The sequence below is a fragment of the Mesoplodon bidens genome (genome assembly GCF_964165515.1).
Source record: "Mesoplodon bidens genome assembly, chromosome: 18".
Classification (NCBI taxonomy): domain Eukaryota; kingdom Metazoa; phylum Chordata; class Mammalia; order Artiodactyla; family Ziphiidae; genus Mesoplodon; species Mesoplodon bidens.
In genome coordinates, this window is record NC_138175.1 from 30,042,190 (window position 1) to 30,058,358 (window position 16,169).

Consider the following 16,169-nt stretch of genomic DNA (forward strand, 5'->3'; position numbering starts at 1 on the left):
ACTTTCAGCCCCACGCCCACCCTCCAGGGAAGGAAGAGGGGCTAGAGATTGAGTTAATATCGATCATGCCTTTGTGAGGAGCCTTCATAAATATCCCGAACGTAGGGGGTTTGGAAAGCTTCCGGACTGATGCCTAGTGAGCACATGCACATACTGGGAGGGTGGCGCATCCCATCTCCACGGGCTCAGACGCTCCTGCACTCAGGACCCTTCCATACCTCACCCTCTGTGTACTTTTTCACCTGGCTGTTTACCTGTACCCTTCATAATATCCTTTATAACAAACTGGCAAATGTTTCTCTGAGTTCTGTGAGCTGTTATAGCAAATTATCAAACCTGCAGAGGGGGTCATGGGAACCCCTGATTATAGCCGGTTGGTCAGAAGCACAGGTGACATCTTGACCCTTGTGACTGGCATGTGAAGTGAGAGGTTTCTTGTGAGACTGAGCTCTAACCTGTGGGGTCTGCACTAACTCCAGGTGGTGTCAGAACTGAATGGTAGGACACCCACCCCAAAGTTGGAGGATGGGTTGGTGTTAGGAAAACCCCCACATATTTGGTGTCAAAAGACTGTAGAATGTGTACAAACACGGAGTTTTCCTCTTACCCCCTTGCCTCGATCTGAGGCAATCCTGGCCCCCAACCATGCTATTTATGGCTTTGTGACCTTGAGCCAACGTGACTTCTCTGAGCTTTGGTTTCCCCTTTGTAAGGGGGGCTAATACCTGCATCACTGGTTTGCTGTGATCATTAGAGATAACGGAGGTGACGTCCCTGGCACTGAGGTGCTCTGTAGATGGGAAGCACGTCCTGCCATCACACGTTAAGAGCAGCTGGGATGCGCCTTTGCAGACTGGAAATCACAAGCTAGGGATCGCCCGTGAGGTGGACGGTGGCCGGGTCCTCTGCAGAGCACAGCACGGAGGCTCCCAGCACAGAAGGATTTTGAGGCAAGTTGCTTGGGCAACTCATGTCCCCATCCCAAGTGAGGCTGGCTACTTCTCCTTGTGTCCAAACAAGATTGCTGACCATGAGGAATAGATCCAAGGGTTCCCTGAGGCCACAGCCAGCGCCATGAGCAAAAAGGGCTCCGGCGCTACTGCCCAGATTCTCCTTCAAGAATGAAGGACCTGTTCCCCCGCAGCTGGGACTGCTCAGCCCTCGGCAGCAGCCCTTTGGGAATTGCCTCGGCTGAAGCCAGCTGCCTCACCCAAGGCCACATTCCCTTCCCAGGGCAGCTGGCATCTAATGACGGATGGACCCTGGGGCATACAGTCCTGGCCCCCTCACCCCAACTCAGGACCCGTCTGAAGGGCCATCCCAGCTTCAGAGGACACCATGGTCAGCTAAGGCTTTGCTGACCCTGGCAGCCCAACCTCTCCGTCTGGCCAGCTCTGCTTCCTCCCTTCTCCTCAATCCCTCTCCCTGCAGCCTCCACCTACTGCCTTCCTTCTGTCCTCCAGAACAAAACAAATCAGACTTTTCCAAAGCAATCCTTTGTGCCCTTTGGGTGCCAGGCATAGGGTCCCCCTCTGAGTCTTTGCCAGTGGCCATTTCTGTAAGGAACCATGCCTGTTCCGATAACAAATCACGCCCAGGTCATTCAAGTTTGTCAACACAGATTCTCTGCCGTGGGTAGGGTAGCTGAGCCATGTGGTGTCAACTTGTGTCTTCTCTACCCCAAGACCGACCTTCTCCTTAGGACACTCAGCGACCACTGTGGGACTCTGCCCACTGGCCTCAGAGTTCCTGGGACCTCAGCCCAAGTGGAGTCTTGCACCTCTTCACTCCATCCCCTGCACTCTACTGAGACTAGCCAGCAGCATCTATACACGCTTCTACATAAGCCCCTGCTATTCCAAGAGGGGATTCTACAGAATGATCTATCAAGTGATGAGGACCGGCTTTTCTGGTCCCACAAGGGGTGGCTCCCTCATCTTCACTTTGGGTTCTTCCAGCTGATCTCTGGACCCTAGCTCTGAGAGAAGGACAGTTCCAATGAGGAAACATGCTTGCTCCTCTGGTAGATTAAACCCCGCTCCTCTAAGGAGGTCAGTGGGGGTGAAATTCAGGGGAATTGGAGTTGAGGCTACCCCTCCTCCTGTGACAATTCTCCCTCCGTGTCAACTTTGCAGGATCTGACTTGATTCTTACTAATGAAGCTCCTCGAAGATTCTGGTTTCCCATCTCTTCCATCCTGGTCTCTTTAAGAGGAACAAATTACAGGGTGTTTGGAATGGTCAGAACTATATTAGAGAAGGAAATATAACTCACAAAGAACAGAGTGGAACCTCACCTCCCTGATTTGGGATATAGTACCTCCAATAACAGAATTGAAAATGACATTAACTTGTAGAATATCTGTAATAGACTATGAGCTCCCTAAAGGCAGGGATCGCCTTTTGCTCATCTCTATATTCCTGGCATATGACGGGCAGTTAGTAAGTGGGTTTTTTGGTTAAATAAATGGATCCCGGCAGTGACTCACACAGAGGATGCAGCTGATGAAAGCCCTGGGGCCTTTCTCCACTTGTGCTGTGGCCTAATCCTTACTTAGGCAGTTGGGTTTGGGACCACAGGGCAGGATGTAACATTTATCCCTATGAAATCCCACCGTGTTGAAAACAGTCCCTCTAGATCTTTTTGGCCAGCTCAGAGCAATGGGCCAAGTCATGCTAGTAATGCCAGATCACGGTCTCAGCTCCAGCCCCTGATGAATGCCTCATTCCTGCAAACTTGTTAGCCGAAGGGCCATACCAGCTGGCTGGCTCATGTACATCTGAGCTGAACAATCAGCATCAGGCTTGGCAAGCTCAGGGTGTATATGGCTCCCTGCAGCCAGGTCCAACGTGAGGGCGATGAGTTTGCAAACTCCTGCCTTTTGTACCCGTCACCACCTCTTGCGTGACCTCAAGAACCCCAGATATTTTGGCCAAGAGGATTCCCAAAGGTCTGTGGGTACCTGAGACCCTGAGCTCACTTGAGGAAGGAAGGGAACCCCATTTGGGACCCAGAACTACATATCTCATGGGACCCCATATAGGAATGTTAATCCCCATTTTCCAGGTAGGGAAGAAACACTGGGATAAGGTTAGGCTGTTAGAAATCCCAGGCCCAAGTGTGACCACTTTCCAGCCTTATATCCCTTCTAACTTCCTCTTAGAATCAAATCTGCTCCAAAATCAGGACCCTGCCCTACTCCTGTATCTAGCCTGGGTCTAGCAGTTAAAAATCATTGAACAATAAAAATAACAGCAACAACTTCATTTACTGAGCCCCTACTATGTGTCAGACACTGTTGTAAGTACTTTGCTTATATTATATCTAATGTCATATCACCCTGTGGGAAGAGGCAGTCACCTTCCTTTTCTGCACAAGGAAACTGAGGTCCAAACAGGACGAGTGCCTTGTCCGAGGCCACACTTCTGGGAAATGTCAGGCTCAGATTCAAACTCAGGTCTGTCTGAACCTAAAGGACATCTCTCTGACAGCTCAGAGCTGTCAGCCGGACACATCTCAGAAGCGTTCATTTACAAAGGCTAATTCAGAGTGGCCTCTTCCATGGCAAGGAGACAGACATGGGCACACGACGGATCTGTCCATTCCTCCCTGGGGACCAACACAGGCCTGGCCCAAGACCACAGGAGCGGAGGACCTTGGAAAGAGCACCACTAGCACCACCTCCCTGTTTGAGAAGGTTCTGAACAAAGCCTTGGAATTTCCAAGAGTGGCTTTCCCGGCTGGAAGGAAGCCATTTGCCCCCGTGCATCCCAGCAGCTAGCTTATGGGAAGATGTTCGGACAGGCTGATCTTTCTCAGTAATTCATTCAAAAAATATTAGCCAAAAAAAAAAATATATTAGCCAAAGGCCTAAACTACTGGCACCTTTATCATTTCAAAACATCCTCCAGTCTGGGCCAGCATGAACAGCTGGACTTGGAGGTTACCGTGTTAATACTGGCACCAGAAGAGAACACAGCCTGTTAAATAACAGGGTGCGTGAGTCCTGGCTTGGGTACAGTGCTGAGCCAGGCATTGGAGAGGGATGGATCTTGGGGGTCATCCAAGCTCACCTCCAGCTGTAGCGGGGAACTTGAGCTCAGAGAGAGTGACAGAGATGGGATTTGAACTTGGGTCTTTTGGCTGCTTCTAGAATTACAGGATATCCACCTGCCAACCTGCTTGCCCATCTCTAGGGCTGACTTTATAATTGCTGGATGAGAATTGATCCACATGGAGCAGCCAGGAGGTCTCAGCAGAGACAAAGCCCAGGAGGAGCCAGCCAAGCATCTCCTGGAGGGGTGCAGAGTAAGAACAGGAGCTGCCTCAGACTCTGAGATGGGGGGCTGCACCGCTCCATTGTGCCAGCTGTAGACATCCTAGCCAGAAATGGAAATTCACTCATATAACTTCCCCACCCCGTAGCCTGCCAGCCAAGGTCTCCATAGCCTGGCCCCAACTTGCCTCTCCACCCTTATCTCTCCCGGCTTGCCCTTCAGCCAGTGTGCACTCCTAATCTCAGAGACGATTCCTCCTGCATTCTTGCACAACTAGTAGACCTGCTCCCTTCCCCAGGCTTGTCCGTGCTCCATCCGTCCCAAGGAGCTGAGTTCCAACCACACAGCTCACTTCCTCCGAGTCTTTCCTAAGCCGCCTCTCCTCAGGCCTTTAGAGCACATGACACCTCTCCCATCCATCTCACGCATCATCGCAAGGATGTGAATAAGAGGTGGCAGCTATCTTTACTAAGGCCGTACTTGATGCCAGGCCCTCCACAGCATTATCACATTGAGTCCTCACAACAACCCTCTGAGGTGAACACCATTGTTTCCATTTGACAGATGAGGAAACAGAGGCTTGGAGAGGTGCCCAATGTCACACAGCTAGAAGCTGGAACCCAGGACTCCACAGCCAGGGCTTCTGATCTCTAGGTGCCAACCCTGCCTCCCACCAGCACAGGCTGCCTCACTTTATTAGTTCCTGCCGGTAGAGTCGGGGGTTCTGCTGTTCCTGGGTAGGCATTAGGTCTCTGAGGGCTTGAACCATTTCATTCATTTTTTTCATTCAACAGAAGTTTGTCGGGCACCTTCTACCTCATTGCTGGGATCTAGCCCTTATCTTGGGCGTTAGAAATACAGGCATGAAAAAGCCACAGTCTCTGCTCTCAATGTGCCCCAGTCTGTTTGGAAGATAGACCCACAAAGAGACAAATGACTCAACAACTCAGGATGGGTGATGTGCAGGGCTAGCAAGCCTAGGAGAGGGAGCTTCTGGCCAACTTCACCTAAAAATTGGAATGTGTGACAAATGTGCTGTGTTTGGTGCCCTGGGCGCCTGGTACAGACTACCTTGCATACAGCAGGCACTCTCAGTTGGTGGCGGTGGCCAAGTGAGCGGACAGTGTCAGTGAAAACCCCAGAATATCCATCTAGCTGATGTGTTCAATTGGCCATCTGGGGTGCTTTTAGTTTCAACAGATACTTACAACAATGGAAATGATGTGTAGCGCATGACAATGAAGCCCTTAGATGACTAGAGCTCCTGGCAGGCAGAAGTGGTTGTTAATACATCTAGGTGACCCCTGCAGAGCCTAGCACTGTACCTCATGCCAAGAGGAACCCAATAAGCATTGCTGATTAATGATAGAACCTTCTGCTGTCTAGGGACACACAGCCTCGGGCAGTCATGGAGAACATGCTAGACAGAGTGTCCTAGGTTCTCTTAGTCTGTCTTTCATTCCTCATCTCCCTGTCTGCTAAAAATACAGAGAGTCTGCATTTCCTCCCTCCTTGAGTCCAAAGGGCCAGAATGCTTAAACCTGACCAGAAACTCTTGAGAAGCTGCAGCAGTCAAACGAGGAAAAGTTTCACCTCTGGATCATCTGTTTTCCATTCCTCACCCAAAGCAAGTGTCCAGAGTACACAATGAAGCAATCAGCAGGGTCCCAGACCCTATGGAACAAGGTCATGAGCTTTCCCTCTAGCTCCAGACCCTCACCCTACCTCCCTCTGACCCCCTGGAGTCCTGAGCCAGAGCCCCTGCCAGGCAGATGGCCCAGTGGATAGAAAAGTGTTTCGGTTGCTGGTGGCCCCCCCTTTGCCGACTGCTTCCTCTGGGTCATTTTCCCAGGCTCTCTACAGGGTACTCCTGAGCTCATCCCAGCAAAGGGGGCAGGTCTGGGGTGGTTTGGGCAAAAGCTCTCAGGAAGGAGTTAGGGCTTTAGGCCCCAGTATCCTGCCCCCTGGGCTGCTTCCCCCAGGACTCTGCCCCCTGAGTAGTCTATAGTTGATTTCTAGGCTCTCATCCCAGGGCAGACAGTAATCGGTCACCCAGAAGGAGGAGGGGGAGAGAGCCTGGTTGCTGGACTGGGGTCTCCTCCAGGCCTTCCTCCCACTCCACCCTGCAACGTGGCCAAGACCCCAGGAGGTAGAGGCTTCATCCCAATCACCCAGGCCTCCTGTCTCAAGGACCAGGCCAGTTCTTGGTACCCACTGATGCAATCCCGCCTAGGCTGTGTGCTCTGGTCGCTCCAGCCAAAGGACCACCAACCTGAGAGTGGAGTTCTCTCTGCCACTAGCTTCTCTTTATGCGTCTCTGTTCCAGGGTTTCTGTCCCCAAGGGAGCAGGGCCTCCCAAGTGCCTTCAGGGTACCCAAGTCCTTTATCAAGCCTGAAGCGCTGGAGTTGGGGTCACCGTGGGCACTTTTGGCGCCCAGTCAAGAGCTCTCCAGATCGCCACCTCCCTTCCTGCGGACCACCAAAAGGTCAGAATTCCTCACCCAACCTGGTCCTTCCACGCATGCGCCAAACACTGTCCAAAGTCATGCCTCGATTTCCCTGTTCCACAGGGGACTCCTTTTCCCGTGAGCCCCATCCAGTCCCTTCCTGCGTCCCAGACTTGCCCTTCTGCCTCCTCTTCTCCTCCCGCGTGTATCCCAGCTCCTCTCCCGGCCACCGCTGTGGACTTCAAGTAGCCTCCCAAGTACAAACCCCCAGCCCGTCAGGGGGCTCACCTCCGCCGTTCTTGTAGCAGAGATAGGGGAAGCGCCACACGTTGGCCAGGTCTACGGCGAAGCCGACCACCGACAGCAGGAAGTCGATTTTCTTGCCCCAGGTCTCCCGGGGCTGCTCATCGCCGTCCCGGGATGCCAGGAGGCACTGGACGCCGTTGCGCTCTTTCACCACCAAGAGTTCTGCAGCTTTGCGCTTCCGCTGGGGCTGCTCCGACCCCGGGCCCGCCCCGCTGTTCTCAGGTTGCACCTGCGGGTTCATCCGCGCCAGAAGCATGGGTGCGGCTGGCGAGAGGGGAGTCGGTGATACTGGGAGCACGCCGAGGCTCTGCTGGAATCAAAGGAAAAGATGCGGTCGCTGGGCCCTTCCACCCTGCCCGCGCCTCCCGAGGCCTCCCGGGAGCGCCGGGATACTGTGGTCGGCGCGCGCTGAGCGGACGCAAGGTTCCTAGAAAAGGGCGCGCGTCTGTTGGAAAAATTTGGAAGCAGAGGTAGTGGGGCGCCCGACTGGGACGGCACTTCGAGGTGGAGACCACCCCTGCCGCTCTAGGGATCCTGCTAGGCACCCCGCAGCTCTTCCCTCATTCACCTGCTCTCTCTTGTCCCCAAACGGCGGAGTTTGGACACATCCAGGCAGAGGTTTCCCAGGGCGGTGACCCGGCCGGGTGCAGCTTGCTGCCCCCTACCCTCGGCTCGGGTCTGAGCCACGTCCGAGAGCCCCAGGAGTCTCCCCGGACACTTATTACCTCTGCACTTCAAACTCGCTAGCACCCTAGCTCTGCGCATCCCAACCTGGGCCTCCCCGGCACACCTAGCTTGGTTCCGCGCGCAGGGCGCACTCACGTGTTCGGCGGCGACGGGATCCCAGCTGCCGTGCGCCCTGCTTTGCCTGCTCCGGACCCGCCTCGCCGCGCCTCGCCTCGCCTCGCCTCGCCTCCCCAGGCTGTGGGGCGCGGGCTGGGGCTGGGCTCCGCCGCGTGGCGCTCGGGCGCGGCCCGAGGAGCGCTGAAAGCGCGGGGCGGCCGGCGGGGCGCAGGCTGGTTGGTTCTGACCGCGCCGGGCGGGGGCCGGGCTGGTAATGTAGCCTGCGCCCCAGGTAACGCGCCGATTGCATTAACCCAGCGCCGGGCCCGCTCTGTCTGGAGCCTGTTAGCGCTAATGGAGACTGACAGCGCGGCCGGGGATGGGCAGGGGCGGGAGCGCGGCGCGGGCTCGGGGGACGGCGGGAGTCCCACTCACAGCGACTCACGGGACCCGGGCGCCCATTCCCGTTGCAGCACGCACTGGGACACCAGACTCAGCTCCTGGGGGCACCAGGCTCTGACCTCTGACCTCGGGAAGAGAGCGAGACTCTCAGAACTAGGATCTGAGTCGCGTTTGAGAGGGGACGGGGAAAGGACTGGGGAGATCAACGACGGTTCAGTACCAGCTCTGTCATCCGCCGCAGGCCACTTAAACTACCTGGCCAGAGTTTCTCCACCAACAAAATGGGAATGTTCTGTTCAGTGCCTAGGAAGCCACACTGAGGGCCTGCAGGCCATTGAGTGGGTTTTGATTAGCAGGCTCGAATTGAAAGGTCACCACTGGGCACTTACTCCTTCGTCTGTTTGTTATGGGCAGGCTAGCAAGGGATTTGAGGTTGTGACCCCTGTTGTATGAGGCTTAGAGACGCTATTCATTCATTTATTCACCCATTCATGCACCCCTTTGCTCACGTGTTCCTACATATGCCATTTATGTGCCAGGCACTGTTCTAGGCTCTTGAGATACATTAGTGGACAACTCAGTCAAAAATCCCTTAAAAAAAAAATCCCTGACATGATGGTGTTTACAATCTGTCAGGGGGAGTCAGGGGAAAACAAGAAACATAACAAGTAAACACATTATTATATAGTATATCAGAAGGTGATCTGTACTATGAGAGGATAGGGAGTGCTGTGTGGGGTGAGGGTGCAGTTGCAGTGTGACCAGGGAATTTGAGAAGGCGACGTTTAAACAAGTAATGGAGTGAGCCATTTGGACCTGATATTCATTCATTTGTTTACCTATTGGTTAATTTATTCATTCATCAGTAGATGCCGATCACCTGCTATACGCCTGAAGCGTGCTGGCTGGTGGAGCTATGGAGATAGTCCCTAGCTTCAAGGAGCTCTCAGTCCAGTGTGTAAAGAGTTGATCACAAATCAGCATGGTCAGAATTAGTTGTGACCACAAGGGTGTGGAAATTGGGTGCAGCTGAATTAGCGAGTAAGGGGTGGGGTGGTGATCCAAGAAGGCCTCACAGAGGTGACAACTCTTAAGCAGGATAGGTAGGAGTTTGAATAAGCCCAGGCACACCGACCTTTCTTTTGTTTAAACATTCCAAGCTCAAACCCACCTCAGGACCTTTACACTTGCTGTTTCCTCTGCCTGAGTTGTTCAGGTCTCAGTTCAGTGGTCCCTTCCTGACCACTCAAATTGAAAGTGTATGCCCACTCTCTATCACATTACCCTATCATCCTGTTTTATTCCTTTCATTACATCACTATCCAAATTTTAAAATTTGTTTATCTATTATATGTCTCCTCTTGGTGGCTTATGAGCTCCATGAGGACAGGGACCTTGGCTGTCCTATACACTACCATATTCCTAATATCTGGAACATACTAGGGCATCAGTTATATAAGGTGAATGAATTAATGGTGGTGCATGAGGGTGTTCAGAGCATTTTCATCAGGGCGACCAGCATGACAGATGTCCTCTGTGAAGGATGCAGAGAGAAGAGAAAGGGAAAATAGTGGGGTGGTGGGTCAGCCTTGGCCTTCTGGAGGCTGATGGTCAGAGAAAGGAGGAGGTTTCAGGAGGAAAGCCTGGAACCACACCCATCAAGGACGTTCATCTCCTCTGACCCGTGGAACATTTTGATAAACCTGTGAGGAAAGCAGGAATGGAATCATCTTTCCATTCTGGGGGTCAGGAAACTGTGGCTGTGAAGTCTCACAGGTTGGAAGTGACAGAGTTGAAATGAGAACCCAGGTCTCCTGGCTCCCAGCCTGTGTCTCCTCCACCAGCTTATGGATGGAGACACTCAGAATCTCTCTGGGAGTCATGTTCCCCTCCTCTCTTCTACCCCATGTCCCATCCAACTGGTCCTGAGAGTCCCACCTTTAAATCTGCTACGAAGCCCCATTTCCACTGCTGCAGCATCCCCACAGAGGGTCCCCACCCATCGCCTTCCACTGCAGCAGCCTCCTCGCTGGTTACCCCGTGTCCGGTATCTTTCCAGCCACATGATATTCACCAGCTGCCAGAGCCTTTTCTAAAACTCATCTGATCACCTCACTCTTCTGCATAAAACTCCTCTGAGAGACAACAACACATCAGTGTGATTTAATTAACCCTGGATTTGAGGTAATTTTATTTTCTTCTTTATACTTCTCTTTATCTGACAACTTTTCTACATGAGCATTTGATACTTATGCAATCAGAAAAAAGATAATTTCTTAAAATCTTCCAACCTTTCCAAGATAATATCAAAACACCTTCAGCTGTACAGGCAAGATTCTGCCTGCCTATTTAACCACATCTCTTGCTATTCCAATTCTCTCCTCATTCTTCTTAAAATTCCTTTACCATCTCCAAAATGTGCTTTATTCTCCAGCAACATGAGAGATACTCAACTATTAATGGTTCCTTGGACACCTTGTGCCTTTTAACACTTCTGGATTTTTAAGTAGGCTGTCCATCTTCCTCTTGTCTACCTGGAGAACTCCTATTCATCCTTTAAAACCTCAGATGTCACCTCCACTGTAAAGCCTTCCCCGATAACCACCTCCCACAAGAGAGTAAACTCCTCCTTTATATTGCTTTGTATTTTTGCCTAGTACTTTATCTGTGTGACCTCCCTACTAGGGAAAAGGACAGTACCTGATATATCCTGTTACATAGCTTGCACTCCAGAAATGTGTACACAACAGAACTAGGAGAGATCTCAATTGTTGGTTGGGTTTGGTGTCTTTGGCTGGGTTTTTTTTCTGTTGGATTCTTCCAGAAACAGAACCTGAAACAAAGAATTGAATTCAAGAAGTTTATTTAGGAGGGGATACTGGAAGCACTGACAGAGGAGGGGGGAGGTAAGAAAGGGAAGGAACCCAACAGAGGGGACGTTAAAAAGCAGTTACTACCAAATGTAAAATCGATAGCTAGTGGGAAGCAGCCACATACCACAGGGAGATCAGCTCGGTGCTTTGTGACCATCTAGAGGGGTGGGATAGGGAGGGTGGGAGGGAGACGCAAGAGGGAGGAGATATGGGGATATACGTATATGTATGGCTGATTCACCTTGTTATAAAGCAGAAACTAACACACCATTGTAGAGCAATTATACTCCAATAAAGATGTTAAAAAAAAAAAAAAAAAGCAGTTACGGCTGTGGGCAGCTGTTGGTCAGTCCTGCTGGGAACTTCTGGGAGACAGCATTGACTGTGCCTCGGAGTTGTCCCATCCCCGGGCAAGGAAGCTGGAGTATTTATCCATGAAGGCTGCTCCCTTCAGCCTTCCCTGGAAGGGTGCTAACTTCCCAGCATTCCCAGCCTGTCTGGTGTGTGGGCTGAGCGGGCTCCTGTTGCCAGAAAAAGGCTGCCATCAGAGTCCCAGGTAAGGGCAGTAGGAAGCTGGTGGGTCAGGTCTGCGTTGGCAGGAATAGTAGATGACGAGTGGTGTTGGTGAGGCAGTGGAAGTGTTCGCTACAGAGATGGAGGGAGACACACCCCCATACATGCACATCACTGGAGGGGCGGCCAGCAAGTCCTGAGGGTTCCACTTTGTGGTTTCAGAGACTTCTGGAGGACAGCAGTGAGGATACCAGCCCGCGGCTGTGCTGAAGGGGAAGGCATCTCTCTCCATCTCTGGCCCAGACTCCCTGCCCTCAGTTCCAAGAGCCATGGGGCCATGTGGCTTCTCTCTGTGCCCTGCCTCCTGCCCCTCCAGGTGGCCTGAGGGCAAGTGGGTGGGCAGGCGGCTGGAGCATTATCAGAGCTAACGGGATCCCTGGGGAGGCGTCACTTCTACTTACCACGGCACTTGGTGACACAGGCCATGGGCACAAGGTGATGGCTGGTGCTGTCAGCCCAGCTCTGGCCATCTCTTTGCAGACACCAAGACCCTGACACACAAAGGCTGGTCTGGAGGTTATTTGGAAACCAAGTGGCTTGGTCCTGGAAGTGTCCTGAGGATACTATCAGAACCTGCACCTCTATTGCACTGATGAGGAAAATAAGGCCAGAGAGGAGGAGAGGTTCGCCTGTACATTTCCTCCCTTCCTTCCTTCCTCCTTCGCTCCTTCCTTCCCACCCTCCTTCCCTCCCTCCCTCCCTCTCTCTCTCTCTTTCTTTCTTTCTTTCTGATTCTTTTTTTCTTTTTTTTTCATCTTTTGATCAGGGGCATTAGACTGATGTCTTTGCCACTGACCTGCCCTGGGTCATTGGTCATTGGTATAGGTTAAACTGCATTTACAAATAGCAAAAAAGTGTCCTCAGTAAAAGACCCCTAGGAGCTGAAATCAGTCTCCTTCAGGACACCTCCCACTAAAGTCCCCAGGTGTCCTTGAGGCTTCCAACCTACCCAGATGGGACTCAGTCCTTAGACTCTTCTCTACGGAGCTCCTACCCCACCTGGGACCACATCTGGGCACAGGCATTAAAGAGCGTCTATCCATCATTGATGATGGATACAACCATTTACATCCCCTGCCTGGATCTAAATACGGACCGACATCTCCACATGGGTAATAAACGGCACCTGGAACTCCCATGTCCAGGATAGAATTCTTGATGCCCCCTTGCTGACCTGCATGCAGATCCCACCTCCACACCTCCAAGGTCACCACCCTGTTCCAGGCTATGTCATCCCTCACCTGGATTACTGTGGCAGCCTCTGAATGGCCTCCCTCACTTCTCCCTTTGCCCCCTGAAGTTTAAGCTCTACACAGCCACCAGGAAGACCTTTTGGAAGCGAGTTCAGATCCTAGTCCTCCCTCCCTCCAATGGCTCCCATCTCATTCAGAATAGAATCTGAAGCCCTTCCATGGGTGAGATGGATGATTGAGTAAACCATCCTTTTGTGGATTTGCCAACACAAGCCCGGCCAAGCCTCGTGACCCTCTATGGGATGGACAGAGGCACTGGCAGGTGGGGTGGCAGAAAAAGCACAGGGCTGGGAGCCAGCACCCTGGGTTCTGACTCCTGCTCTGCTGCTTTCGGGCTTTTTGGTGAGGGCCAAGTCCATCAGCAAGATGGGGAGGGACAGTAGGAAGAAGAAAGACAGACAGAAGTTATGTCAGGACTGGAACTGCAGAAAGAGAAAGGAAAGGAGATGTTCGAGGCAAAGGAACTCAGTCTCCTGGGAGGAGAGGAGGACCTCCCTCTTCTGCACGAGCCACCACATACATCCTTTGGCCTGAGGTGGTCACGTGAGTTATGGGGACAGAGAACTCACACCTGATTCATGTCCTGCTCCAAGGCAGAGGGGGGTTGAGGTCAGCTGACCAGGATGAGCCATAATCAGGCTGACACAAGGCCTCTGTCCATCATGGGAATGAATATCAGAGCAGGATGGGACCACAGAAACCTTCATGCCCAGGTGTACTCTGTTAGAAGACCAGACACTCCTTAGATACTCCGATGAATGTGGACTCTCCCAGAAATATGCACGCACACACAGCATTTTAAAATTTAGTGTGAAATTTCTCATACATAAGAAAAAGTGTATAAAAAATATATGAACAATTTATAGTTTAAGTATCAATAATATGAACATACAAGAACCCACCCTCTTGGATTAAGAAATAGACCATTTCCAAAACCCTATGAGCCCCTGTGTGCCCCTCCTCTTACTACTCGCCCCCACTCCAAGGTAACCACTTTCCTGTATTTAGCAACTCATCAATTTCTTTGTTTTTCTTCACAGTATTGTCACCTATGAATCTATTCCTAACAATATATTCTTTAGTTTTGTCCTTCTTTGAACTTTATATAAAAGGAATCATACTACAGATACTGTTCTGTGACTTCTTTGGCTCGAATACAATATTTTTGAGATTCATCCATGATGATGGAGTTAGCTGTAGTTCACTCATTTTCACTGTTGTATATATTCATTCTACTGTCTGAATTATAACAATTTATTTATTCATTCAGCTATTGAAGGACATTTGGATTGTTTCTAGTTTTTTAAATATTTTGAACAATGCTGCCTAGAAACTTTTGTACAGACAGCTCCTACACCCATGTGCAAGTTTCTCTAGGCTCTATACTTAGTGAAGTGCTGGTGTGCAGAGTATGTGTTTGTTCAGCTTTATCAAATAATGTCAAACTATTTTCTAAAGTGGTACCAGCTGAAACTCTAACACTGTTATTTCTTCACTTCCAATTTCTTTACATCCTTGCCAACCCTTGGCATTATCTGGCTTTTATTTTTTACCAATCTTTAAGATGTGATTTGGGGAATTCCCTGGTGGACCAGTGGTTAAGACTTGGCACTTTCACTGCAGTGGCCCAGGTTCAATCCCTGGTCAGGGAACAAAGATCCTGCAAGCCGCACGGCACAGCCAAAAAACAACAGAAAAGATTTGATTTTAACATGCATTTCTCTGACTTCCAATGACCTGGACCATCTTTTCACATACGTGTGGGTCATTTGCGTTTCTTTTTTTCTGTGACATGATGACATGTTGTCTGTGCAATTTTGTGTTGGCTTGTTTTTTTTTTTAATTGATTCACAGTAGTTCTTAATATACTGGGCCTGAATTTTTGTCACTTACGTTGCAAACATCTTGTCTTGGTTGTGTTAAGTCTTTTTTCTCTATATGGTGATTTTGATAGAGGTTATTCATTTTAATGTATTTGAATGCAGTAATGCATTCAAATACATTATGTATTTATTTCAGAAACCCTTCCTTACCTGATATTTTCCTAAACTATAAATTTTGATAGTTTTCCCCTTCATATTTATATCGTTAATCCACATGGATTTGGTTTTGTGTAGGGTGTGAGGTAGGGATTCCACTTCACTATTTTTCATATGAATCACTGATAAACTGTTGTGGCCCATTCATTAAGTACTTCTATCTTTTCTGCTCTGCTTGGCAGAGAATGCTCACTCACCAACCACGTCTCCTTGTACAGTTGCGTTTGTTTCTGGGCTCTTCATTCTGCCCCATTGGTCGGTTTTCTGTGTCCAAGCAATACCACATTGTCTTAATTAACATTGTTTTCCAGGTACAAACTTTCAGTCATAAGGTGACTAAGTTCTAGGGCTCTAAAGTACGGCATGGTGACTATAGCCAACAACACTCTATTGTATATTTGAAATTTGCAGAGTAGATCTTACATATTTCATCGCACACACACAAAAGGTAACTATGTGAGGTGATGGATGTGTTAATTAACTTAATTATGCTAACCATATCATGATGTATATGTATATCAAATCATCACGTTGCACACTTTAAGTATATAAAACTTTTTGTGAATTATACCCCAATAAAGCTGGGAAAACAAACAAACAACTTTGCCATATAATAAGTTTTTCCACCTGATGGGGCAAGACTCTCCAGCTCTTTTTCTTTGGAAGTGTCTTGGCAAACTCTTCTCTGCAAATTTCAGAATCAGCTTGTTGAGTTCCATGAAAAATCCCATTGGAATTTCAACTGTGATTACATTGAATCTATAGATCAATTTGGGGGAGAATTGACATTTTTTACAGTATTCAGTATTCCTATCCAAGATAAGTATTCCTTATCTCTGTGTATTTGTCATTTTTAATGTACACAGCATTTTAAATAGAGGTTTAGGGGACTTGCAGATTCCTGCATGGACTCCATCTCAGAATCCCTGACATGACTGCCCACTAGTCTCTGTGCTCTGTTTTCTTTTCCATCAGGAAACACTCCCCAGTGGTGTCACTAGTCATACATAATACATACACATACAGCTACCTTCCCACCCCCTTCCCGCTTGTCTCTCTGGTCCTCTGATATCTATTCCTCGGAAACTTACCAAGTTGACCTTTTTCTGCAGTCTGGAGAGGCAGAATGGGTAAAAGCAGGAACTTAGGAGCCATATTGCATGAATTTTAATCTTGTCTCCACACTTACTATCTGTGAAATCTTGGTCAAGTTCTC

The 16,169-nt window shown here is 49.9% G+C and overlaps 1 protein-coding gene across 1 annotated transcript in view; it reads right to left on the reverse strand.

Moving 5' to 3' along the window:
- The window catches only part of SLC6A2 (solute carrier family 6 member 2), a 37,441-nt gene extending 30,140 nt beyond the window's left edge, over window positions 1-7,301 (reverse strand). Inside the window, exon 1 of the mRNA XM_081216356.1 lies at window positions 7,013-7,301. Coding sequence (XP_081072482.1) covers window positions 7,013-7,286 — 274 coding nt within the window. The 5' untranslated portion in view covers window positions 7,287-7,301. The remainder of the gene's footprint in view (window positions 1-7,012) is intronic.
- Window positions 7,302-16,169: the final 8,868 nt, after the last annotated feature.